General features: G+C 37.7%; 1 protein-coding gene across 2 annotated transcripts in view; it reads left to right on the forward strand.

Moving 5' to 3' along the window:
• LOC104102294 (chaperone protein dnaJ 1, mitochondrial) overlaps positions 1 to 18,340 on the forward strand; it is a 115,187-nt gene extending 96,847 nt beyond the window's left edge. Inside the window, exon 19 of one of the 2 annotated variants that reach the window (XM_070176571.1) lies at positions 18,273 to 18,340. In XM_070176571.1, the coding sequence (XP_070032672.1) occupies positions 18,273 to 18,330 (58 nt within the window). In that variant the 3' untranslated portion in view covers positions 18,331 to 18,340. Of the gene's footprint in view, positions 1 to 11,059; positions 11,112 to 18,272 lie in introns of those variants that run through there. The other variant, XM_070176578.1, reaches the window with a different exon arrangement.
• The last annotated feature ends 5,663 nt before the right edge of the window (positions 18,341 to 24,003 follow it).

The following is a 24,003-nucleotide window of genomic DNA, read 5'->3' on the forward strand; positions in this document are numbered from 1 at the left end:
CCAAGGAGCGAGTATGAATGCATGATCAAACACAATTTATTATTAAAGAGTCAATGAGCAGGAATTCACACGTGACTATTTTATCAATTAAATGTTGCCAAAGATTGTGTATGAATACATGGTCTACATTTGAAACGTGCCTAGAATTTTTTTATCGTTTAAATTATTTGAGGTAATTAAGTTATTAATTAATTCCTTTATTGTTTTTTATGGCATTTGGCCACTCTATTGATCTATTGAAAAAAAAATAGCTCAACTTTGTTATTAAAAGAGAATGGGCAAACTCATGAATTTTATTGGTACTGGACTGTTGCAATTTAGTATACAAAACCAGCCAGCTGAAATGGATTCGTGTGGCCCAATTAGCTATATAGAAAATGGACAGCTTTGTTGTTAAAGGGGATCTTTACATAAATAGCCGCCCATATTCATTATTTACTTTTTCTATCCATATACATAAATTATATATTGATTACATGTAATTATATACATATAGTACATAAGTTATACATATATAATACCTTCGCTGGCTATTTTTAGTTTAAGTGATTGGGTGGACGGCTATTTAGGTGAATTCTTCTTAAAGAAAACTAGGCCAGCTTAATGCTGAAGTTGTTGGGCCCAACGAGTTAAGTTTAGTACCTCTTTTCGGCAGATTAAATCTCATGGGCCAATTATTCATAACTCTATTTCAAAGATCATCTTTTATTGGTTTTTATAAATCATATTTAAACCACAAAATTCAAACAACAGAGGACATTGGTGTTAATCATTAATGCAATCTAACAGTGAGCATAATACCCAAATTACATATAATATTTCAAACCAACAATAATAAAAAAACAGAAATTTGGAGAGGATATTGGACTCTTCAAGATGCATTTCTTTTTCTTTTTAAAACAACTAGCGGAGAATTTAATGTATTTATAGTTAAACTTTAATTTACAGAAAATCTAATGGTAAAGAGCTTATTACAAAGTCGGTCTTTGAAACATAGAATAGAAACTACAACTATATATATGTGTGTATATATTGTTACGACACTTAGAGTTCTTACCATTCAAGATTTTCAAATAAGCTTAAAGATTCATGCCATGTGCTTCAAGTTTGCATTTTTTAACAAGACTATGACAGATCTAGACATACACATAGATAACATGACCAGGGGCGGCTCAACAGATCTCGGGGCCTAAGGCGAAATCATATTCGGAGGCCTTTAATCCCAGTATAATCTACTAGTGGGGTCTTGGGAGGGTAGTTTGTACGCAGACCTTACCCTTACCCTGGAGTAGAGAGACTGTTTTCGATAGACCCTCAGCTCCCTCCCTCAAAGAACTACCCACCTTGCTCTTGGAGTGACTCGAACTCACAACCTCTTGGTTGGAAGTGGAGAGCGCTCACCACTATAGCAACCCACTCTTGTCAAATATACTAATTAATGAGGGGAAAAAATTATCATAATTTATAAATTTATTGTATAAAATAACCTCAATCAAGTAACAAAAAATATACTGTAATACTTTTTTTTATTTTAATTATTTATATAAATTATATAATATATAATAGTAACAATAATAATAAGAATTTAAAATAAATTTGGGGACCTAAGGCAATGGCCTCACTGCCCAAAGCCTTAGAGCCTCCCCTGAACATGACCACAATAAGTCAATTATCTAAGATAATAGTTTGCTGCACATTTTTGTGCAGGTACATATGTGACTAGTGGCCTTGTGAGAGCAGAGGCGTGTATGCATGCGGGGACTTACGTGAGTTGCATTTCATATTAGGACCTGCAGCAGGCAGAGTCTCCTTCAAAGTACCTAGTTGATGCTCATGCACTTGTGACCGGGTTTTGGGGCGCTTATGGGTTGTTCTGTATTGAAATTGTTAAATATATTATTATTTACATTGTGAATTCCATCTTTTACTATTTAATGGAAGGAAAATATGATTCAAAATATTAAAACGAGAACCAAATTAAGTATATATTTTTGGCTTGCCTAACAGCGATGTCTGGCGCCATCACGACCTTTAGATTGATTTTGGGTCATGACAAATTCAACAATTGAACCCAGAAACTAACAAGTTTAAGATTGCCTAAAGGATCTCTTTTCTCCTTCAAAGTTTTTACACTCTAAGAATCACTCCCAAGCTCACAAATCTTCAACTTACTATTAGATGTTCAACTGATATTTTACACTCTCAGATATGTGTCCATAGTGAGGAAAGAAACTCTTCTTTATATAGGAGGATAAAGGACCATAGGACAGATTTTTGTTTAAAATGATAACTTTTTGACAGAACATCTGTCCAAAACCAAAAATCTACCCAAGAAACACTTTTTCCTCACCAAATCTGGACAGTCTTTTGGAGTATTATACTCCAAAATAGTCCTTAACAGTAAAAGCAACCAAACACGGACCCTACACTCAAGTACTCTCTCTTTCTTCCCCTTTCCTCTCATTTAGCTCAAATATTCAGAGCCTAAAACAACCAAGACAGTCCCCATGATAAACTACTACTAATCAGAATTCGAAATGCAACAATTTGGCTATCAAACCAACCAAACAAGCTTATAAACTAACTACCACGTCTCTCAAAATATTTAAACCAAAAAAACATCAACACATAAGCTAATTAAAATCAAAAAAATAAACAATAGCAGTGATTGACCAAGCTAGTAAAAAGGAACGAAATAATATAGCTAAATTGATTAATATAAACTACTAACTATTCGAAACTACTTAATCACTCTCATAACACAACAGACAGTCATAGAGACATAAACAAGAAACAAAGCTAAACTTTAAAACTAAACTAATTACTGAAATCAGGGAAAAAGGTTTTTACCAAAGGCAACGACTATATAAATGAAGAGAATGAAATAAAATAGTTTTGGAAAATTTTTTGTGTGTTTATTTCTCTGTACAGTGTAACGTATAAATACAAAAGAACGAAATCTAGTCTAAATAAACTTTGCCAGCTGGCAGTATTTTACTAGTCTACTCCTAACAGTTATTGTAACTAACTAAGGAATATTTACAAAAGAATAATTTTATCTACTATGTAGAGTATTTTTGTTGTATCTTTTGGGTCCTTCTAGATTGGGTCAATAAAAACAGCTAAAGCTTTAAGGCCCAATTGTTGAAAGTTAAATCCAAAGTAAAATGAGCTCAATCACAATAGATTCCAATATGCCTTGACCCGTTTTTATAAGATATACACCTCTCTTCAGACACAAAGTAACATAAGTAAAACCTAGCTGCCTTTGTCTCTTTTGTCTCTCTGCATATCACCATCAGAAAGTTCGAGAAGACTACCATTTTCATTTCTAAGACCAGCACACACACCCCTCAAGTTGGAGGGGGATGAAAGGACACCCAACTTGCCCAAAAGATTGTGATGAACCGGCCTTTTGAGAGACTTTGTGAACATATCTGCGAGATGAGAAGAGGAGCGAACATAGGAGAGGGAAATCGGCCCGACAAGGAACTGTTGTCTGACGAAATGACAGTCTTGTTCTATATGCTTCGTTCTTTCGTGAAATATAGGGTTTTTCGCGATATAGATTGCTATCTGACTATCTGAATAAAGAGAAACAAGAAGGGAAATTGGAATAGAAAGATCATCAAACAGGCGTACCAACCATGTGAGCTCAGCTACAACCCGTCGCATTGAGCGGTATTCAGCCTCTGCAAAGCTTAGAGAAAGAGACGAATGCTTTTTGGATTTCCACAAAATTGGAGATGAGCCAAGAGAAATGTAGAAACCATTGACGGATCGACGCAAATCTGGACAAGTGGCTCAGTCGGAATCACAAAATGAAAGGAGTTGATATGAAGGAGATAAAGACATGAAGAGGGCAAGTCCAGGATCCTTTAATAAGCAGCGGAGAACACGAAGTGCATCATTGAGATGGGCCTGTCGAGGATCCTACATATACTGGCTAAGGTGTTGTACGCGGAAAGACAGATCCAACCTTGTATGTGTTAAATAGTTCAGCTTGCCCAACAAATGACAATACAAGGTCGGGTCTGAAATGGGAGCACCAGTCTTAGCTAAGAGGTGAACAGAAGGATCAAGAGGACAAGAAATAGGTGTCTTGTGGAAAGAATCAAATTCGTGCAGTAAATAAAGGGTGAACTTCCTCTGAGATAGAATCAAACCATAAGGCTCACGGAGAACTTCCATACCCAAAACATAATGTAAGCTTCCAAGGTCCTTGATTCTAAATTCTTGATGTAGAAAATCCTTTAATGCAGTCAATTCCTTTGCATCATTACATGTTGATAGTATGTCATCGACATACACTGCGACAATAGAGATAGAATAATTTGTCTTTTAAAAAATTAAAGAATAATTATTCAATGAATGTGTACACCTTTTAAAATTAAGAGCAGTATTGAGCTTAGAGTACCATTGCCTAGAAGCTTGACGAAGACCATAAATGGACTTTTTCAACTTACAAACATGGCTAGGAGAAGGTGATATAAAGCCAACTAGGAATTTCATATAGACTTCCTCGTTTAAATCACCATGTAAGAATGCATTGTTCACATCCAATTGATAAAGTACCTGTCACGACCCAAAATTTTTCACCAACGGGACCGTGATGGTGCCTAACATTTCACTTACTAGGCAAGCCAATATTAGAAAATTGTTAAACCAATTCCTTATTTCCATTCAGTAAATAACAATAATTAACTAAGATGAAAATAATAAGTATAGAATATTATTAAACTGTATTAATTACTACCACCCGGATCTGGAGTCACAATTCACGAGCATTCTAGAATTTACTACAAGTAATAGCCTGAAAGAAATACAACTGTCTGAATGAAAGAAAACAGTATGACATAAAAGATAGACGGGGACTTCAAGGTTTGTGAATGCCGACACATCTACCTTGAGTCTCCAGACAGCGTACCAATAGCAAATCTCGATCAACCTGAGCCGGTATTAAAATCTGCACAGAAAGTGCAGAGTGCAGCATCAGTACAACCGACTCCATGTACTGGTAAGTGTCGAGCCTAACCTCGGCGAAGTAGTCATGAGGCTAGGACAAGACACTCACATATAACATGAACAGTATAATCATGCTAGTGGCAATAACAGTAAATAAAGAAATAACGCGGAAATAATGGGAAGGGGACATACAGTGGGGGAATACAATATAAAGAGTGAGAATAATAAAAAGACAGAATTAAACCAAATATCCTTAAACGAATTGAGTACATAAAACAGCAAGGGAAAACTGCACGGCATCACCCTTCGTGCTTTTTACTCTCAACCTCACCAAATAAATAAATAGAACGGCACGACATCACCCTTCGTGCTTTTACTCTCAACCTCACCAAATAAATAAATAGAACGGCACGGCATCACCCTTCGTGCTTTTACTCTCATAATATACACGGCATCACCCTTCGTGCTTTACACTTTTCCTCACAATATAAATAATGCATGCACAACATCACCCTTCGTGCTTTACACTCCTCCTCACAAATCACAGAATCAATAACAACTGATAGATAGGAGTATCACAAAGAAATCAGTATTTTACCCATAATCAATAGCACAATGTAACCTTAACCTTGAATCAATATTCGAAAGTTATCAAATCTCAGTGAAACCAGATATAAGTCACCCAACATTTCAAATAACCCGCAAAGCATGGATAGTAGAATTTAAGGCTACAAAATAGACAAGAATAAAATTTCATTCGCAGGCTATGACTCGACAACGACGCATAGATGCTCGTCACCTCACCTATACATCGTATTGAACAACCAAACACGTAGCAAATAAACACATAATACATATTCCCTCAAGCCAAAGTTACACACGACACTTACCTCGCTCCGAAGGCCACTCAATTCTCAATCATAGCTTTTTCTTTGGAATTCACCTCTAAACCACTCGTATCTATTCAAAAATGACTCAATAATATCAAGTATTTTTAAAGAAATCAATTATATTGCATAAATTAAATTTCCCAAATTTTTCCTCCAAAAAGTCAAAAAATTGATCCCGGGCCCGCTTGGTCAAAACCCGAGGTTCGGACCAAAATCCAATTACCCATTCATCCCCGAGCCCGAATATATAATTGGTTTTGAAATCTGACCTCAAATTGAGGTCTAAATCCCCAAATTCCCGAAATCCCTAGTTTCTACCCTAACCCCTAATTCTACCATGAAAACTCTAGATTTTAGGTTGATAATTCATAAAATGTAATGGGTAATTGAAAGAAAATGGTTTAGAATCACTTACCAACACTTTAGGGAAGAATATGACTCTTGAAAATTGTCTCTACCCATTTGGTTCTTGAAAAATGTTGAAGAAATGGGTTAAACCCGTGTTTGGAGTGTGTTTTTAAGTCACTGGATAGGCCTTCATCGCGTTCGCGAGAGGCCTGTCGTGATCGCGATGCACAGCGGCCTAAGGCCCTCGCGTTCGCGAGTCCTTCTACGCGTTCGCGTAAGGAAGCTCCCCCCCAAGCCTTCGCGTTTGCGACCCAGTGGACGTGTTCGCATAGAAGAACATGACCCCCCCCCCCCCCCCCAGGTCCCTTAAACTATCGCGTTCGCGTGAGACAGATCACGTTCGCGAAGGGTACCACCCCAACGCTTCGCGTTCACGACCAGTCCTTCGCGTTCGCGAAGAAGGAAATTCCCCTGCCCCCATTTTACCTTTCGCGTTCGCGACACTACCTACGCGAAGAAAGGCACACCAGAATAGCCGCTGCAGCAAAAATCTCAGATTTTCTAAGTGCAAATCACCCCGTAGCCTATCCGAAACTCATCCGAGCCCTCGGGGATCCAAACCAAACATGCACATAAGTTTATAAATATCATACGGACCTGCTCGCATAATCCAATAGCCAAAATAACACCTAGAACTACGAATTTAGCACCAAATCAAATGAAATTCTCAAGAACACTTTAAAATTTCAATTTTCTCAACTGGACGTCTGAATCACGTCAAATCAACTTTGCTTCATACTAGATTTCACCGACAAGTCTTAAATATCATAATGAACCTGTACCGGGCTCCGAAACCAAAATACGGACCCGATACTAACAATGCAAAATATCAATCAATTCTTAAAAACAAATAATTTTCAAACTTTTAATTTTCATCAAAAATTCATAACTCAAGCTAGGGACCTCCAAATTCGATTCTGGGCATACACCCAAGTCCCATAATTCGATACGAACCTACCAGGACCGTCAAAGCACAGATCCGAGCCCGTTTACCAAAAATATTAACCGAAGTCAACTAAAATTAACTTTTAAGGCAAAAATTCTTATTTTCATTAGTTTTCAATATAAAAGCTTTTCGAAAACCTGCCCGGACTGCGCACGCAAATTGAGAAAGGTAAAAATGAAATTTTAAAGGCTTAAGAGTGCAGATTCGATAGTGTCTAGGATGCATCTGATAGTGGTCATCTTGACCACTGGAGAAAAGGTTTCATTGAAATCTATTCCATCTCTCTGTATATCTCCTCTTATCACCAACCTGGCCTTTAGCCTTTATACACTACCATCTGAATGTTGCTTTACCTTGTAGACCCATTTACAAGGTAGCCCCTTTCTACCTAGGGGTAATTCCATGACCTCCCAAGTTCTGTTGAGCTCAAGAGCTGTAATTTCCTATTCCATGGCTTCTTGCCAGCTTGGGTGATGTGCAGCCTGTGAACAACTAATAGTTTCATGCATATTAGATAAAGAATTGAACATATATTGATTAGTGGTGGGTAGGCTACTAAAAGACAAAGATGTGGGAGAGGCAGGTGCAAGAAAATTGGCATTACTCACATCTGAGAGTTGAAGAGCATTACAAATGTAATCTTTAAGGTATATAGAAGGATTGTGAGGTCTAATAGACTTTCTAATGAGGGTATCCAATATAGGTAGAGAAACAGGATAGGAGAGTGAGGGAAAAGGTACACTAGAAGTTTGCAATGGACTGGTAGGAAAGAAAGTTGCACTAAGGCAAGGAGTCTGTGGTGAGAGGATAAGAGTGGGAGAAACAACATTAGTAGAGAAAGGGGTAGGATTAGAATGTTGGTTGTCTGGTGAACACAAATGTTATGAAGAATCTGAGTTTAAGGGAAAGGAATTGTGCAATGTAGCAGCAGGCAAATAAGAAGTCCATGTATAATCAGATTTGATAGAAGCAAAGGGAAAGAATTCCTCATGGATTACTACATCTCTAGATATGAAGACCTTTAGTGTCTTAAGAACAACAACTTTATAGACTTTTTTACCATGCGGATAACCTAAAAACACACAAGGAACAACCCGTGAGTCAAATTTGGTTCTATGTCTTGAAATTATAGAGGCAAAACATAAACATCCAAAGCATTTTAAAGCAGAATAATTAGGTTTGGCTTGAAAGAGGACTTCATAAGGAGTCTTGATATTTAACACTCTAGAAGGGAATATGTTGATCAAGTAGGTGGATGTGAGTATGCATTCCCCCAGAATGATATAGGCAAATAAGATTGAAACAACAAGGCTTTAGATGTCTCTAGCAAGTGTATATGCTTTCTCTCCGCAACTCCATTCTATTGTGGAGTTGAGACACAACTGGTTTAATGTATAATTCTCTGTGATTGCAAGAATTCTGTTTGAACATTACCAGACCCCGATTCAGAAGTATTATCTGATCTTATAATCTTAACTTTTGTATGAAATTGCCTTTCTACCATGGCCAAATAAGATTATATGACAATGAAAGCATTTGATTTGGTACGTAGTAAGTAAATCCATGTACCTCTATTGTAGTCATCAACTATGGTAAGGAAATATTTATAACCATCATAGATGGGATCCTTGTAAGCTCCTCAAGTATCCAACATGCATTAGTTCAAAAACGTTTTTAGATGATATAGAGCTTCAAGGGAAAGGAAGCTTGGATTGTCTAGACATAGGACAAATAAGACAAGGAGTAGAATAATTGAAACACGAGGGAACAAAAACATCAAAATATTTCTTCATATTGCTCAAAGGCATGTGGCCTATCCTATAATACCCCAGCTTTTCTTGTACATTGGATTTAGAAAAAGCAAAACATGAATTAAAAACAGGAACAAAACTAAATTTCTGCCTAGATACAAAGATACTAGACTTAGGAAAACTTTGAAAAACTGGAGTTGCTAGTCTTGACTTGAGGATTATAGGCCTCATTTCACCTTACCAATCTCCATAGGGCTTTTGAGTGAAGGGCCCTGCAGCAGAAAATAAGAATTAGGAGTGAAAAGAAAATACTGTTAAAGTTGTCTGCACAACTTGTGCAGATACAACAAATTGAATCTAAAGGAAGGCACATACAGTACATTGTGCAAAACTAGATTTGGTAATAATGCAACAGAACATGAATGAGTAACTTTTACTCTATGTGAATTAGGCAAATTGACCATGACAGGTTTAGGCAAAGCTTTGTAGTTGATAAAGAATTTTTTGTTAAAAGTAATATGCCCAGTTTCTCCACTATATAATATGCATGAATCACTATCAATTTGAATAAAATGGACAAAAAAATTGAAAAAATTGGCTATACCAGCACAACTCAAATTTGTAGAAGCATAAGAGGTTCTTGCACCCTGCTGGCCCATGTTAACCTGTTGTAGAAACTACAACAGTTGTGTCACATTTTCTTGAGTAAGTGATTTCACTCCTAGTATATTAGCATTTCCCCGGTTTCCCTTTTCATTTGTGTTAAACACATCATTTTCTTGCACATTGCCCTAAAATTTCCTCTGCTTTATGAATTTAAAATCTAGAGGAAAACTATGAATCCTATAACACTTATCAATGTTATGGCCAGGTTTCTTGCAGTAAGCACAAATTCTAGCATTATCTTTTTATTAAAGTTAAAATTATATTAATAAAAAATATATTTGTACAATGCCTAGTTGCTGACCAACTACTATCCTGAATATAAGTTTAGTCCTAGATTACACATTTCATCAATGCCTACTTCAAGTCTAGAAATTGCTTATAAAATGGAAAACATAAGATGTACAGATAATTACATACAAAAGAACTAAGCAAATCTATCTAAGTTCTTTACAGCCATTCGACATGCCCAGCTAAGCTCCTATTCCTAGCCAGTTATGTTCCTTTTCATGCCTAACAACACCAGTAGTCTGCTCCACACTCTTCTTGTTACTGAGCATTCAAAGAATAGATACTCAAGTGTTTCAGTAGTTGCTTTGTAGAAAGCACAATCCTGAGGCACTTGCACTCATATTTTATATAGTTTATCCACTATTGCTAGTCTTTCATGTGCAACTAGCCATATGATGAATTTGAATCTGGGGTAGATGCTTGACTGTAAGACCATATGCTCTTCCAAGGGACTTTTTGATACTGGGGCATCAGCATGAGGTAGGCCTTCTTAATCAAAAATTGCTCGTGCACCTGCAATATCTTCAGTTTATCAATCAAAGAGACCTGCATGGATTGACTCTGCAGGGTCTCTCTAGTCTCTAAGATTTTCTTGATCATCCAATTTGCAACCTTACGTGTAGGCATGTACTCCAAATTCTGCTTTTTGATGTAGTAGTTATGCACCCATTTTATCCAGAAGCAGTCTTTTTTCATTGCAACAACCCATAATTATTTCATTACAACATCTTTGTTCCAAGTGTACAAGTTTATGACATTTAGTCCACCTGTAGTTTGGGGCATACAAACCTTTTCCCAGGATACCACTGCTTTATTTGTGATGGATACCTCTCCGGTCTATAAGAATGATTTGCACATTGTTTCAATCATCTTCATAACCTTTCTGGGAAGGAGAAATATGTGTGCCTAGTAAGTTTGAATACCAAACAACACTGATTTGATCAGTTGTAGTCTGCCAGAGTAAGAAAGCAATATTGCAGACTAACAACTAATTCTTGTTGTGATCTTCTCAATTAGAGATAGGCATTGATGAGAGGTTAATTATTTAGAGGACAATTGTACTCCCAAATTCTAGCATTCTTTCTAGGATTAAAACCTCCCTTATGTCCCTTGGTCTCATTGAATCTTCTTTTATTTCCCTATAGGTTTGTAGCAAGGAAGGATCCAGAATTTCCTCGATAAGGAGTAGCATGGATATCACTTTGTTTCTCATCTTGTATCACAAGTGAATAATCATGTCCAATGGAAGGTAAGGGTGAAGACAATAGTATATTACTCCTAACACATATGAATGTGTCATTTAAACCCATCAAAAACTGTAGCAACCTTTCATATTGATGTGCCTTGAAGTTCTTCACCTTGGCACCACAGTCACATTCACAAACATATGCAGAAAGCGTATTCAAAGTATCAATCTTATCTCATAGGCTTTTCATCTTAGTAAAGTAGGTTGATATACTAGAATTACCTTGCACCACAACACTAAGTTCCTTTTATAACTGAAATAACGTAGCACCATTTGTTTGTCTTAATCTGTCCTCTAAATCACTCCATAAGTCCTTCACACTTTGAGAGTAAAGCACACTACCAACTATCTCCTTAGATAGAGAATTGAGTAGACATGACAGTACCATGTCATTACACCTAGCCCAGGTCTTTAGAAGCCCAGAATCAGCTTGTGGAATAGTAAGAGTTCTATCAATGAGAACTAACTTATTCTTTGTAGATAAAACAATTACTACAGCTCTTCTCCATCCACTGTAGCTTCTTCCATCAAACACTGTGGAAACAAGATTCATCCCTAAATAATCCGAAGGATGAAGCTAGTAAGGATGTGATGAATCAACCACTCCACTCATAACTGAAGTTGCAGGCACAGTAGGATTGTCTGTGGAAGTGGATGACACAAGTGAATCTAGGATCTAAGCAGTGGTACCCATAGCTTGAAGAAAGAAAAAAGCAAAAATAAAAAAAATGAAGCAAAAAGGATCGTGAAAAGGAAGAGCAGATTATCCTTGCTCTAATACCATGAAAAGAATGAAAGAAAATAATTTTGGAAAATTTTCTGTGTTTATTTCTCTGTACAGTGTAACGTATAAATACAATAGAATGGAATCTAGTCTAAACAAACTTTGTCAGCTGGCAGTATTTTACTAGTCTACTCCTAACATCTATTGTAACAAACTAAGGAATATTTACAAAAGAATAATTTTATTATCTTCTGGGTGCTTCTAGAATGGGTCAATAAAAATAGCTGAAGTTTTAAGGCCCAATTGTTGAAAGCTAAATCCAAAGTAAAACAAGCCCAATCACAGTAGAGTCCAATATGTCTTGACCCATTTTTGTAAGATATACACCTCTCTTCAGACACAAAGTAATATAAGTAAAACCTAGTCACCTTTGTCTCTCTTGTCTCTCTGCATACCACCACCAAAAGGTTCGAGAAGAGTGCCATTTTCATTTCTAACACCAACAATAAACAACATGTTAATCCGCTAATTGATTTCAATTTAAAGAAACAATTGTATCAACTAACATAATATAGTGGCAAGTGATAACCACAATACAATCGATCCTAAATTTAAACTAATTAAGACCAGAAAATAGAAACAAAGAGGAATGGAAAATATTGAGGCTCTACCACAAGTCGAGACTCATGATTAATAGCTAAAAATCAGTTTGATCACTAAATGTCCAACAAACTACTAATCAATACAAACAAAGATAACTAATCAATAATGTACTAACTAGAAACTCTAATTAACAGTGATTGATCAAAACTGAAAAATAAAAATAAAAAATTAACCTACTACTATTAAAAGATATAAGTTAAACTAGGGGATGATGGTTATACCTAATGAGCATGCTTGATGCAAATTCAAGTAGCGAGAAGATGCCGGGAATATCGAGCAGGGGTTGTCCTACATTGAAGCTCACATTTCCTTTTAGCAGGCACCAAAACAAACAAGTTTCGACGTCGTGATAGAAGGAAACAAGTGCTTATAGGTTGAGATAAAGCTAGAGCGGAGGAGCAGTGATGGTAGTAAGGTGGCAGTGACGTCGCTGAATCGACATTAGGGGTAATTGGATGGCAGTGGTGGTGCCTTTAAGGGGTGAAACTAAAGGGGAAGGGTAGATGTCTATGAGATCTACATGTTTATGTGAGATTTGTGTGGTGGGGTGGTCGGATTCGAAGCGAATTTGAGAAAGAAAGAAAGAAAATTTGGACGGCTAGGGTCTCGGATTTGGCTGGATTTGTGGAGTTTGAGAGGGAGTTTGAGGATTCGGGTTGGAGATATGGAAAGAGGAGGAAGAGACAAGGAGATGGTGAAAGAATGGGGCCGATTGTAGGTCGTTCATCGCCGGAGGGTGATTTACGACGGCGGTGCATGGTGGGGAGGAGTGGCAGCGCATAGAGAGGGTGAAAGTGAGAAGAGAGGGAGAAGAAAGTGAGACTAATATGGGAAATGAGGGGCAATATTTCAGGATTTTGGGGTTTAAATACCATGGGTGATGAGGGCCTCAGAACTATTGGATAAAAATATCTTAAACGACCGAGATTTGATCTTTGGATCACTAGATTGGGTCAATCGAATTGGGCCACTGATTTGGGCTAATATTTGGCCAAATTTCTTTAAAATTCAACTATCACAATCCCTATCCCATTTATCAAACTATTAATCAATTCTTTAAACCTACACATACACAAATAAGCATAAAGACACATACATACATATATATACATATATATATATATATATATATATATATATATATATACATATATATACATATATATATACATATATATACATATAATGTAGAAGAAAAAGAAAGAGCAAAAAATAGGCATTTACACCGATTGTTGGTTGAAATCTTGATGAATTCTTGTGTCTTCTTGCGTTAGTTGATTCTCAAATCTTTCGTAGGTAAACAGTTTCCTAAAAATTATATTTTTGGTGTATTTATACCATGTAGGAACGGCTCCGAACGGAACTACCCTTTCCAAGCCGAAACGGGAAAGCACTCTGACAAAAGTGCACATGCGCGACGTAGGGCTCGGTTCCCCATGCGATGCGCCAGTGGAGAACTTATGGCCGATTTTTACACTCTGCAGAAGAATTGTACTACCACCTTGCGCCCCGCGGCGTGGTAGTGCATTTTTCTCACTTTTTGACATCCAGACTTGGTCCTTGACCCCCGAACGTGATCCCGACTTAATTTCTTGAGCTTTTACACGGACTTCAAAGCTCCAACTTATTCAATTTAGTTTTAAATTATCTTAATAGCCCGAAATCATTTCGTACAAGGCACAAAACCCGTAATAAGTGCAAATCATCATCATTTAAGCTCAAACACAAGTAAAGTACAGTGATTAGAGTATAATATACGACTAAAATAGGGGTTTATAGCCTACTATCAACACCCGACACTTAAACCATTGCTCGTCCTCGAGCAATCAAACTACACTTCAAATAGAGACGACATTTTCAAGCAACTCTCCTAACTCATCCTGGCAAGAATAATTAAAGTTTTCTAAGCACCATACTATAACATACTAATCTCAAGATTTAACTCATAAGCACCATGTATTTTTCAAAACCTACTCACTTACACTAATACAGAGGTCAAAGAAGTTACTTTTCCATCACAAGTCATGTGCCCTCACACAAATAATAGAGAGTTGTTCCACACACAATAAGGTTCAAGAACATTAGGAACTCAAGATAGAAAGAATTCACTCATTCACTCATTACCAGTATAACCTATTATTCTGGTTCAGCCTGAGGTCAGGCCAGGGGCATCAGAAGTAGAATAAAAGAGACTTGAGAGGTTTAAGAGGTATAGTCCACCTACTTTCAGTGGCACAGCTTCAGAGGATGCCCAAGGATTTCTAGAAAAGTATCACCGTATTCTTCGCACCATGGGTATTGTGGAAGTGAACGGAGTTGCCTTTACTATATTTAAGTTGTCAGGCGCAGCGTATCAGTGGTAGCAAGTTTATGAAGAAGGTAGACTAGCCGATGCAACACCACCAACTTGGGCTCAATTTTCAGAAATGTTATTGAAAGAGTTTGCTCCCCAGACTCTCCGAGATGCGTGGTGCACAGAGTTTGAACGGTTGCGTCAAGGGATTATGACAGTGTCAGAATATGCTATCAGGTTCAGTGAGTTGGCCCGTTATGCACCTATCTTGGTACGTACAGTCAGAGAGCGAGTTCGCAGATTTATTGAGGGGCTCGATTATGATCTTAAAATATTCATGGCTCGAGAGTTGCAAACTGATACTCCATTTCAGCAAGTAGTGGAGATTGCGAGGATGATTGAGGGTGTTCTAGGTGAGGAAAGGGGGTATAAGGAGGCCAAAAGGTCTCGAAGCTCTGGAGGGTTCAGTGGATTTTACTCTTAGGCTATGACCCATTATGGCGGAGGCTCGAGCAGTCGGCCAGCTCATTCCGCACATCATATTACTCAGGGTGCTTCAGTAAGTTCTTATAGTGCACTACCGATACGAGATTCTTACAGTGATTATTCCAATTATCCGGCACAGACTCAATACGAACAGCCGCTACCTCAGAGGGACTGTTATGAGTGTGGTGATACTAGGCACATTATGAGCAATTGTCCCAGACTTAGGAGAGGTGGATTTCATCAGAACACTCAGGCTACGGGCCCCAATGCAATTACTACCCCACGTGCACAACCAGTTAGGGGTGGAGGAAAAGCGAGTAAAGGGTGCCCTAGAGGGGGAGGCCCAGCCCGTTGATATATTTACTATAGTGTGGAGGGGGCCACTACACTAGATGGTGTCGTTACAAGTATGATCCTGATTTGTTATAAAAGGATATTTTCCCTTAATTGATTCGGTTTTAAATATTGAGGTGAGTCCTCCTATTATGCTCCGTTTATGGGTGAGCTTCATAACTTTGTGACCCATTTATATGTTATCCATGTTGGGAAATTTGATGATGATAGCCCGAGTCTATCATTTTTATTTTTGTACACCATTGAGGGCTATAAGTCCAAAAGTAATTTTTATTATTCACTACATTGGGTTTTGATGTGATTTCGGAATAATTGATTTCAATTTTATGAATTTTATGCCCTACCGAGATGAGGGTTCATTATGTGTTGAGAAAATTATTTACGATATTTATTGAAAAGAAGAAGAAAGGAAATTGAAATTTTAGTTGGCACAATATGCAAAATACTTGTGATTCGGAGTTGAGGACGAGATCCTCACATTTTTATATATGATGTGAAATATTTAAACCGGGCTACAAGCCACGGTGGAAGTTATATATGGACGAGGTCCTTGTGGTGAAAATTTTTATGCGTTTAAAATTCTCCCTTTGTGAAATTAAATTTGTACTATAGTATAAATATGGAGTCATGCCTGTTAGGCTTATTTGATAATTCTTGTATATTTTTCTGTGCATATTTAGCCATAATTGTGCTGTAAATATTGAATTTTAGCCTATAAGGTGGGTGACCAGTTGGCGTTAAATGTGACTCATTAATTCGGGTAAATAATTATGAGGTATTCATGCCCCGCGTGTTGCTGTCATTGTTACGAAAAGTTGAAATGAGATTTTGGTGAATACGAGATTAATTGAAGATGCTGGAAATTAATTATAAACAGTAATTACGACCAGAGATGTGGTTATGGACAAACGTATGATGTGTGCATAGGCAAGAATTGCTACAGCTGGTTGAGACTAATATCGTGTGTTGATGTCAGAAATTCGAAATTTATTTGGAGTAGGAATTGGCTTAAAGGCTTATACGTGTGAATAAAAGAAATAATATACATTGAGATGATGTTGTCGGACCCCTGTTAAGTTTACGGTGACGTAGAATCACCCGTGAGTATGTGTGAAAAAATGCACTCAGTAATTTAATGTCATCAGAAAGATTCTTGGCACGTTCGAGGACGAACGTATGTTTAAGAGGGGGAGAATGTAATGATCCGACTTGTCGATTTAAGAATTTATGCCCCATTCAGTGACTTAAGGTCTTGAGCAGCTTCGTAATATGTATTATGACCCGCGGGTGTGGTCGAGTTTGATTTTCGGAAGATTTAGAATTAAATTGAAAGAACAATTCCTATTTAGAAACTTAAATGGAAAGAGTTGACCGGAGAGTTGACTTTTGAGCAAATAACTCCGGAATGGAATTTTTATGATGTCAATAGCTTCGTATGGTGATTTCAGACTTAGGCGTATGATCTGATTTGGGTTTGGAAGTCCGTAGGACAATTCGACGCATTTTGGCGAAAGATGAAAAATGGAAGATTTTTGGAAAGTCCTACCGAAGGTTGAATTTTTGATAACGAGGTCGGATTTCGATTCCGGGAAATTTGAATAGCTCTATTTCATCATTTATGACTTGTGTGCAAAATTTGAAGTCATCCCGGATTAATTTGATACGTTTCAGTGCAAAATATAGAAGTTGAAAGATTTGAAAACTCATAATTCGATTCGATGCGCGATTCATAATTTTGGCGTTGTTTGACATGGTTTGAAGCCTCGACTAAGTTCGTATTGTATTTTAGGACGTGTTGGTATATTTGGTTGAGGTTCCGAGGGCCTCGGGTGGATTTCGGAAGGTTAACGGATCAATTCGGACTTGAAGAAAAGCTACTGGAATTTCTGGGCAGCAGCTGATGCTTTCGCTTCTGCAAAAGTTTCATCGCAGAAGCTAGGAAATTGTCGCAGAAGCGACTGGAAAGGGAGCTGGACAGAGACTGGCTTGAACTCGCAGAAACAGACATTTCTGTGCACCTGCGCAATCGCAGAAGCGCAGGTAAGAACGCAGAAGCGAAGCTGACAGCTTGCTGGGTTTTTTTTCACAGAAGCATGAACAGTGCCCACAGAAGCGTGAATAACGCCCGCAAGTGCGAAACTGGGCAGCAACATAAGGACCAAAAATCAGTCACTTTGTCATTTTCGATTGAGATTTTGGAGCTCGATTTTTGGGCGATTTTGGAGGAGTTCTTCATGACTTTGACTTGGGTAAGTGTCTTATATCCTAAAGTGTTTATATTTCATGAATCTATGATTATATTCATCATTTAATTCGGATTTTAATGGAAGAAATCAAGATTTTGGCAAAATCTTTCAAAAATAAAAATTTAAGATTTGGAGGTCGAGTTGTTATCGGAATTGGATAAAATTAGTATGGTTGAACTCGTACCGAAATGGGTGTTTGAATTTCATGAAAATTATGTCGGGTTCCGAGAGGCGGGCCCAGCGTTGACTATTGTTGAGTTTTTGGAATAAATTTTTAAGTCAACGTATTATTATCCGAAATTGTTTTCGATAAATTTTAATAAAGTTATACAATTAATTTGGATAGATTTGAGCGTTCCGGAGGTCAATTCAAGCAAGCAGGTGATTTTGGAATATCGGCATAACTTCAAAAAGGTAAGTATCTTTCCTAACCTTGAGTGGGGGAATTACCCCTTAGGCATCGAGTCTTATGTGTCATTTGTGAAATGTGAAAAGGCCGTGTGCGCGAGGTGACGAGTACGTACTCGGGCTTATATGTGCAAAATTTATTGAGTTAAAGTCTTGGTCATATTGTGTAGTAAATTGGATAAGTGTTGGCATTTATTTAATCATCTATTTGCCATGCCTAAATTTGCATTAGTTGAATTTGTTTTTATAAGACAATTTGATGTGATTATTACTTGTATATTTATGTGAATTCCGTGAGTTTGATGGTTGGATATTTCTTGAAATTTAATTTCATTATGGATTTTTCCTCTGCAAATAATTAATTAAACAAGTTTCAGAAGAAGGCGTTGTCCTATGAAGAGTTATTTTTCCATCTCTTTTGTTGTTTGAGGTTTTATATATATTGTGTGGAGCCTTGGGCTATTTGTTGTAAAATTAATTGATTTTGTTATATCCTTGGAATTGGTTGTGGCTTTGGGCAAATTGTGATATGAATTAATTTTTTGTTATGTTGCCGTGGTAATATTCCGTGTAAATTGTTGCGTTATTTGAATTATTATTATTCTGAGGATATAAGGGTGGCATTCCACTATTGATATTATGTGGGTATAAGGGAGGCATTTCACTGTTGTTATGTATGTTGAGACATTGTCTGGGCGGAGCGAAAATGGTGGCTATAGGAGAGATAAGGGTGGCTATTGTGAGGAATGATATGTGATGATGTGGAGTTATTGTGTTGGTAATTTTCATGTGATGTTGGGGTATTCCTTGTGTTTATTTTTACATCTTGTGCAACTTGTCTTGTTGTTTCGTTAAATTTGATAATAGCCTGATTTATGTTGAAATTGTGAGCTTGTGGCTATTGCCGGGCAGGTAATGTTATATGAGATCGAGTTGCACTCCGCAACGGATATAAAATGTGGGCACGAGGTGCCGAAAAAAAAATATGATGGTTTTATTATTGGAACGTGAACTGTCCTGTCATGACCCAAAATCCAATTAGCCATGATGGCACCTAACCCAACCTGTTAGGTAAGCCAATTTACAAATAACTGATTCAAATAATATTTAGTTGACTCTATTAAACTCCCCAAGGACTGGTAGCACAAATCATGAGCTTCTAAGAATATAATTTACAAACTGGTATGAAATAATACATCATCTGTTCGAAATGTACATGAACAGATTGTTATAAATCTAAGGCTACCATGATCAAGAGGCAGCTACAACCGGAATGCAGGTACATCTTCAGATCCAGCTCCCAACGAACCGAGCAACATCAGCAGCCAACATCTGCACGCACGGTGCAGAAGTGTAGTATGAGTACAACCGACCCCATGTACTCAATAAGTAACAAACCTAACCTTAGGTTGAAAGTAGTGGCGAGCTGGAACACAAGTCGGGGTCCAACACCAATAGCCAATAACATTTCACAACAATATAATTTAAAGTAGCACAAGTAATAATTCAACAATAACATGCTCAACTTAATCATGATTTCTGAAAATAGCTCTGCCTTTCAAGTGTATCAGTGAAAACTCAAGTCTTTTACCGAAGTTGCCAAAAATATGAGTAAGTTTGAAATAGTAATTTTCCCAAAATTCCTTTCAACAATAAATAAGATGTTTCATTTTCTTTCCATATAGCCAGTCATCAATATGCCCATATGCCAATATGTGTGAGAAGTCATGAATGACGTGATACCGTACATCATGAGAAAAATGCATCTCTATGCATGTATGTCAACTATGCATGTAAATGCAATGCACCTCAATGATAAAACCATATGCATACTCTCATAGTATCATTTCTCCCAGTCCTCCCAGTCAGTCAATCCGCTCAGTCACTCAGTCCTCCCAGTCACTCAATCCTCACAGTCACTCAGTCCTCCCAGTCACTCAATCCCCACAGCCACTCAGTCCTCCCAGTCACTCAATCCTCACAACCACTCATGCCTCACAGTCACTCAATCCTCACAAGTCACCCGGCACTCGCACTCGGCACTCGCACCCAGTAGGTACCTGCGCTCACTGGGGGTGTGTACATATTCCGGAGAGGCTCCTTCAGTCCAAGCGCTATAATCTGCACGGATAACTCACGTGCTGCAGGAACAACTCACATGCTATAGTATCAATATTTGTATCCGCACGGACAACTCACGTGCTATAATAAGCCAATCTTGCCTACTGTGTCGTGCAACTTGATCCCATAATAATAAAGTATATAAATCCAATAGGGCTTGCTGCGGCGTGCAGCCCGATCCCATAAATTTCCTCACAATCAGGCTCTCGGCCTCACTCAATCATCAATCTCTCCAGTCTCGGGATCACAATGTCATGAAACTAGCCCAAAATGATGATATGATGAATCAATAAATAGCAACAGAGACTGAGAGATGATATGAAATGAATGAACATGACTGAGTTTTAAAATTTTCAATTTAAACAAATTCAACAACAATATGACCTCTGTGGGTCTCAATAATACTGCGACATAGACTCAACATGATTTTAACATTATTCTCAGCTCAATAGCTCTAGTACGCAGATATTTCTATGATTTCAGATAAGTTCAGGTAAGTACACATTACCACAAGAATAACGGAATCACAGTTCACACGCCCACACGCCCGTCACCTAGCAAGTGCGTCACCTCAACACCAAACACATAACACGCATAATTCAGCGTTTATACCCTCAACTCCAAGATTAGAAGAGTTACTTACCTCGAACAAGCCAAATCCAATACCGAGCAAGCTGTACAATACTCCGAAAATTCCATTCCGCGCGTATCAACCTCCTAACGCATTCCTATCTACTCAATTCAAGCCAAACGACTTGTATCTATTCCAACAACGTGCAAATTAATCACAACTTACTCTAATGCTTACAATATAACAATTTATAAAAATCCCCAACTCAGCTCGAAAAATTGACAGTGGGGACCATATCTTGAAATCCGACGAAACTCACAAAATCCGAACACCCGTTCTGATACGAGTCCAACCATACAAAAATTATTAAATTCCGACATCGGATTGACCTTTAAATCTTCATTTTATATTTTTGGAAGATTTTATAAAAATCTAATTTTTCTTCCATAAATTCACGGATTCATGATGTAAATGAATATGGAATCATGAAATATAATCAAAAGGAACACTTACCCCAATGTTTATCCGTGAAAATCGCCGAAACATCGCCTAAACCGAGCTCCCTAACTTTGTGTTTTGTCAAATATGGCTGACCCCCCCCCCCCCGTTTTACGGGGTTTTTACATCTGTGGCGCCACAGGTGGCATGGGGCGCTGCATGTGGCGCCCTTTCCAGTACCTCCAGCAGTCCCAGTGCCAGGGATAGCGCCCCACGCTATCCTGGGCGCTGACTGCGATAGAAAATCTTTCTCGACACGGAAATGGGAATATCTCTTTCATACGATATCCGAATTCAGAGATTCTTTTTGCAATGGCTCCGTAATTTCAATACATATCTAATGCTTAAATAAAAACGGTGGAGCTCATTTTGTTAATGTGATACCACGTATTCTTGAAAAATCGACAAAGAAACATAGCAAATCAAGTTCTATTGACTTTAAATTTTGCACACAAGTCACAATACATCATATGAAGCTATTCTAATGACCAACACGTCTTTCATGCACAATCATCCCACGAGGAATATTTTCATAATTCTTCCGTGCCACATAGCAATAACTACAATATCAACAGTCTACCAACCAGTGAGTACTGCAATACCGATGAACATTTGTAAGTCAAAATACTATGCGCCTTCTGAAATGCGCACCCTTCTCAGGGATTACCGAGCAGTTATAACATTCATCTACATATCTGAAACTGACCATGCTGTCCAAAATTCTTGACTTTCCCTTCAAGACTGAACTGCCAATATGTACATGTAAATCTTAACCCCGTATAACACACCACATCTATCATGCCATCATGTGACAAGCACAAGAATATCATTACCAACTTTAAGTCACCAGCAGTTTACATATCCGGTTAGTTAGAAACCTTCCATTTGCTCTCATCCAGGAGGAAATCACAATACACAACATGTCCCCCACACCGGTAAAAAACACCTAGTTCAAACCATGGTAGAAACCATCAAGAACACTTTGAAATCCATTTGCACATAACCAAGCTATCAGAACTGAATTCCTCTAACTCGACCAAGCCACGCAGGTCACCATCCCATTAATATTTCCACTAAAACATCCGTAGAGCCTCACCACTCCATAGGTACCCAAAGAACCTATCATACCATACTGGTCCAGCCTACTAGCCAGTCGTCCTATTTTCTCCAAGTTTCTTCTAAATTACCCTCAATTTGACACTTCTCCTTGTCAGAATACTACGATCCTTACCCAAAGCTCACTACAAGACATCCTAACATAAAATCACACCGCCCTAAGGCCCATAAGCCATTGTATTCTTCTTAAGCACCCCCAAAAATACCACCACCGAGATACCCACTCTGAAAATACCTTATTTGAGTCTTAAGCCGTTTTCATCACCTTCCTGATACCGAAATATAAAATCCATAATGATATAAAAGAAATGCCACAAGTTTCGACACCATCCAACTTAAATCTCAGATTCTTGCCATGTACAAATCCACCAAAAATTCTCAGTTGCTACATATTAATCTTGAATCAATTAGAACTTACTCGAGAGTCATCTACTCTTCTCAAATCTCAATTTCTCTGCCCAAATGGGACAAACTGCCTATGCTCAATTAGCACAATAACACCCCAAAGAAGTAAAACTGCCTTAACACCACCAATCAAATTCATACTATGTGCGCATTTTGTCCTTCACAAATATCAACTCACTCATTCCATGATTTTCATATATTCATAAGTGCAATATAACCCGTATCCAGGAATTTCCTTATTCGAGTCATCCTCGATCTCAACCTCTGCAAATCATAACTAACCCACAAATATGCCTCAGCCTAAAACTAAACCTTTACATATAACCATGAAATTGAATTGTCAATAGCAGGCTCCCCCACTTGTCTCAAATCCATAGATTAAAACACTCGATAACTCACAATGCCCATACTCTATTACTGCCTTAATACCGCAGTCAATTCAATGAAAATTCTTCTCATGGCCATGCAACACCAACCATAAAGTACCTCAATCATTCGTTAATCTCACATTTATTCTCTTGACAGTTAACTCAACTTTCTCAACTAGATTCAAATTCAAATCTCAACACACATAACCCGCCGGCAGAAAAGAAACTCTCCAATCAATATTATAAGAAACACACCTTCTTATCCTCAAATTGGCATCTTGTTATACCCTTTCGCATCCATAATTACTATGCAATAACTTAATCTTCTTGAATCCAAACTCATTAACAAAACATGAAAATTTAATTCTCTCCACAATTAAAATTCATGACAGATCCTTCGACACACTCACAATTCGAGACTATACGTCACATCAAGCAAAAATCAAGCACCCAATGGACCTCTTTACATTCCAAGGAAACACTTCTCGACATATTCAATCCATCTTATCACATCCTGCAATCGCATCATCCTCATCATATAGCCATTCGACCGCTCATCGAGCCACAAATTTTCCACTCATAGGGATATT

This window comes from Nicotiana tomentosiformis, chromosome 1 (assembly GCF_000390325.3).
Source record: "Nicotiana tomentosiformis chromosome 1, ASM39032v3, whole genome shotgun sequence".
Lineage (NCBI taxonomy): Eukaryota > Viridiplantae > Streptophyta > Magnoliopsida > Solanales > Solanaceae > Nicotiana > Nicotiana tomentosiformis.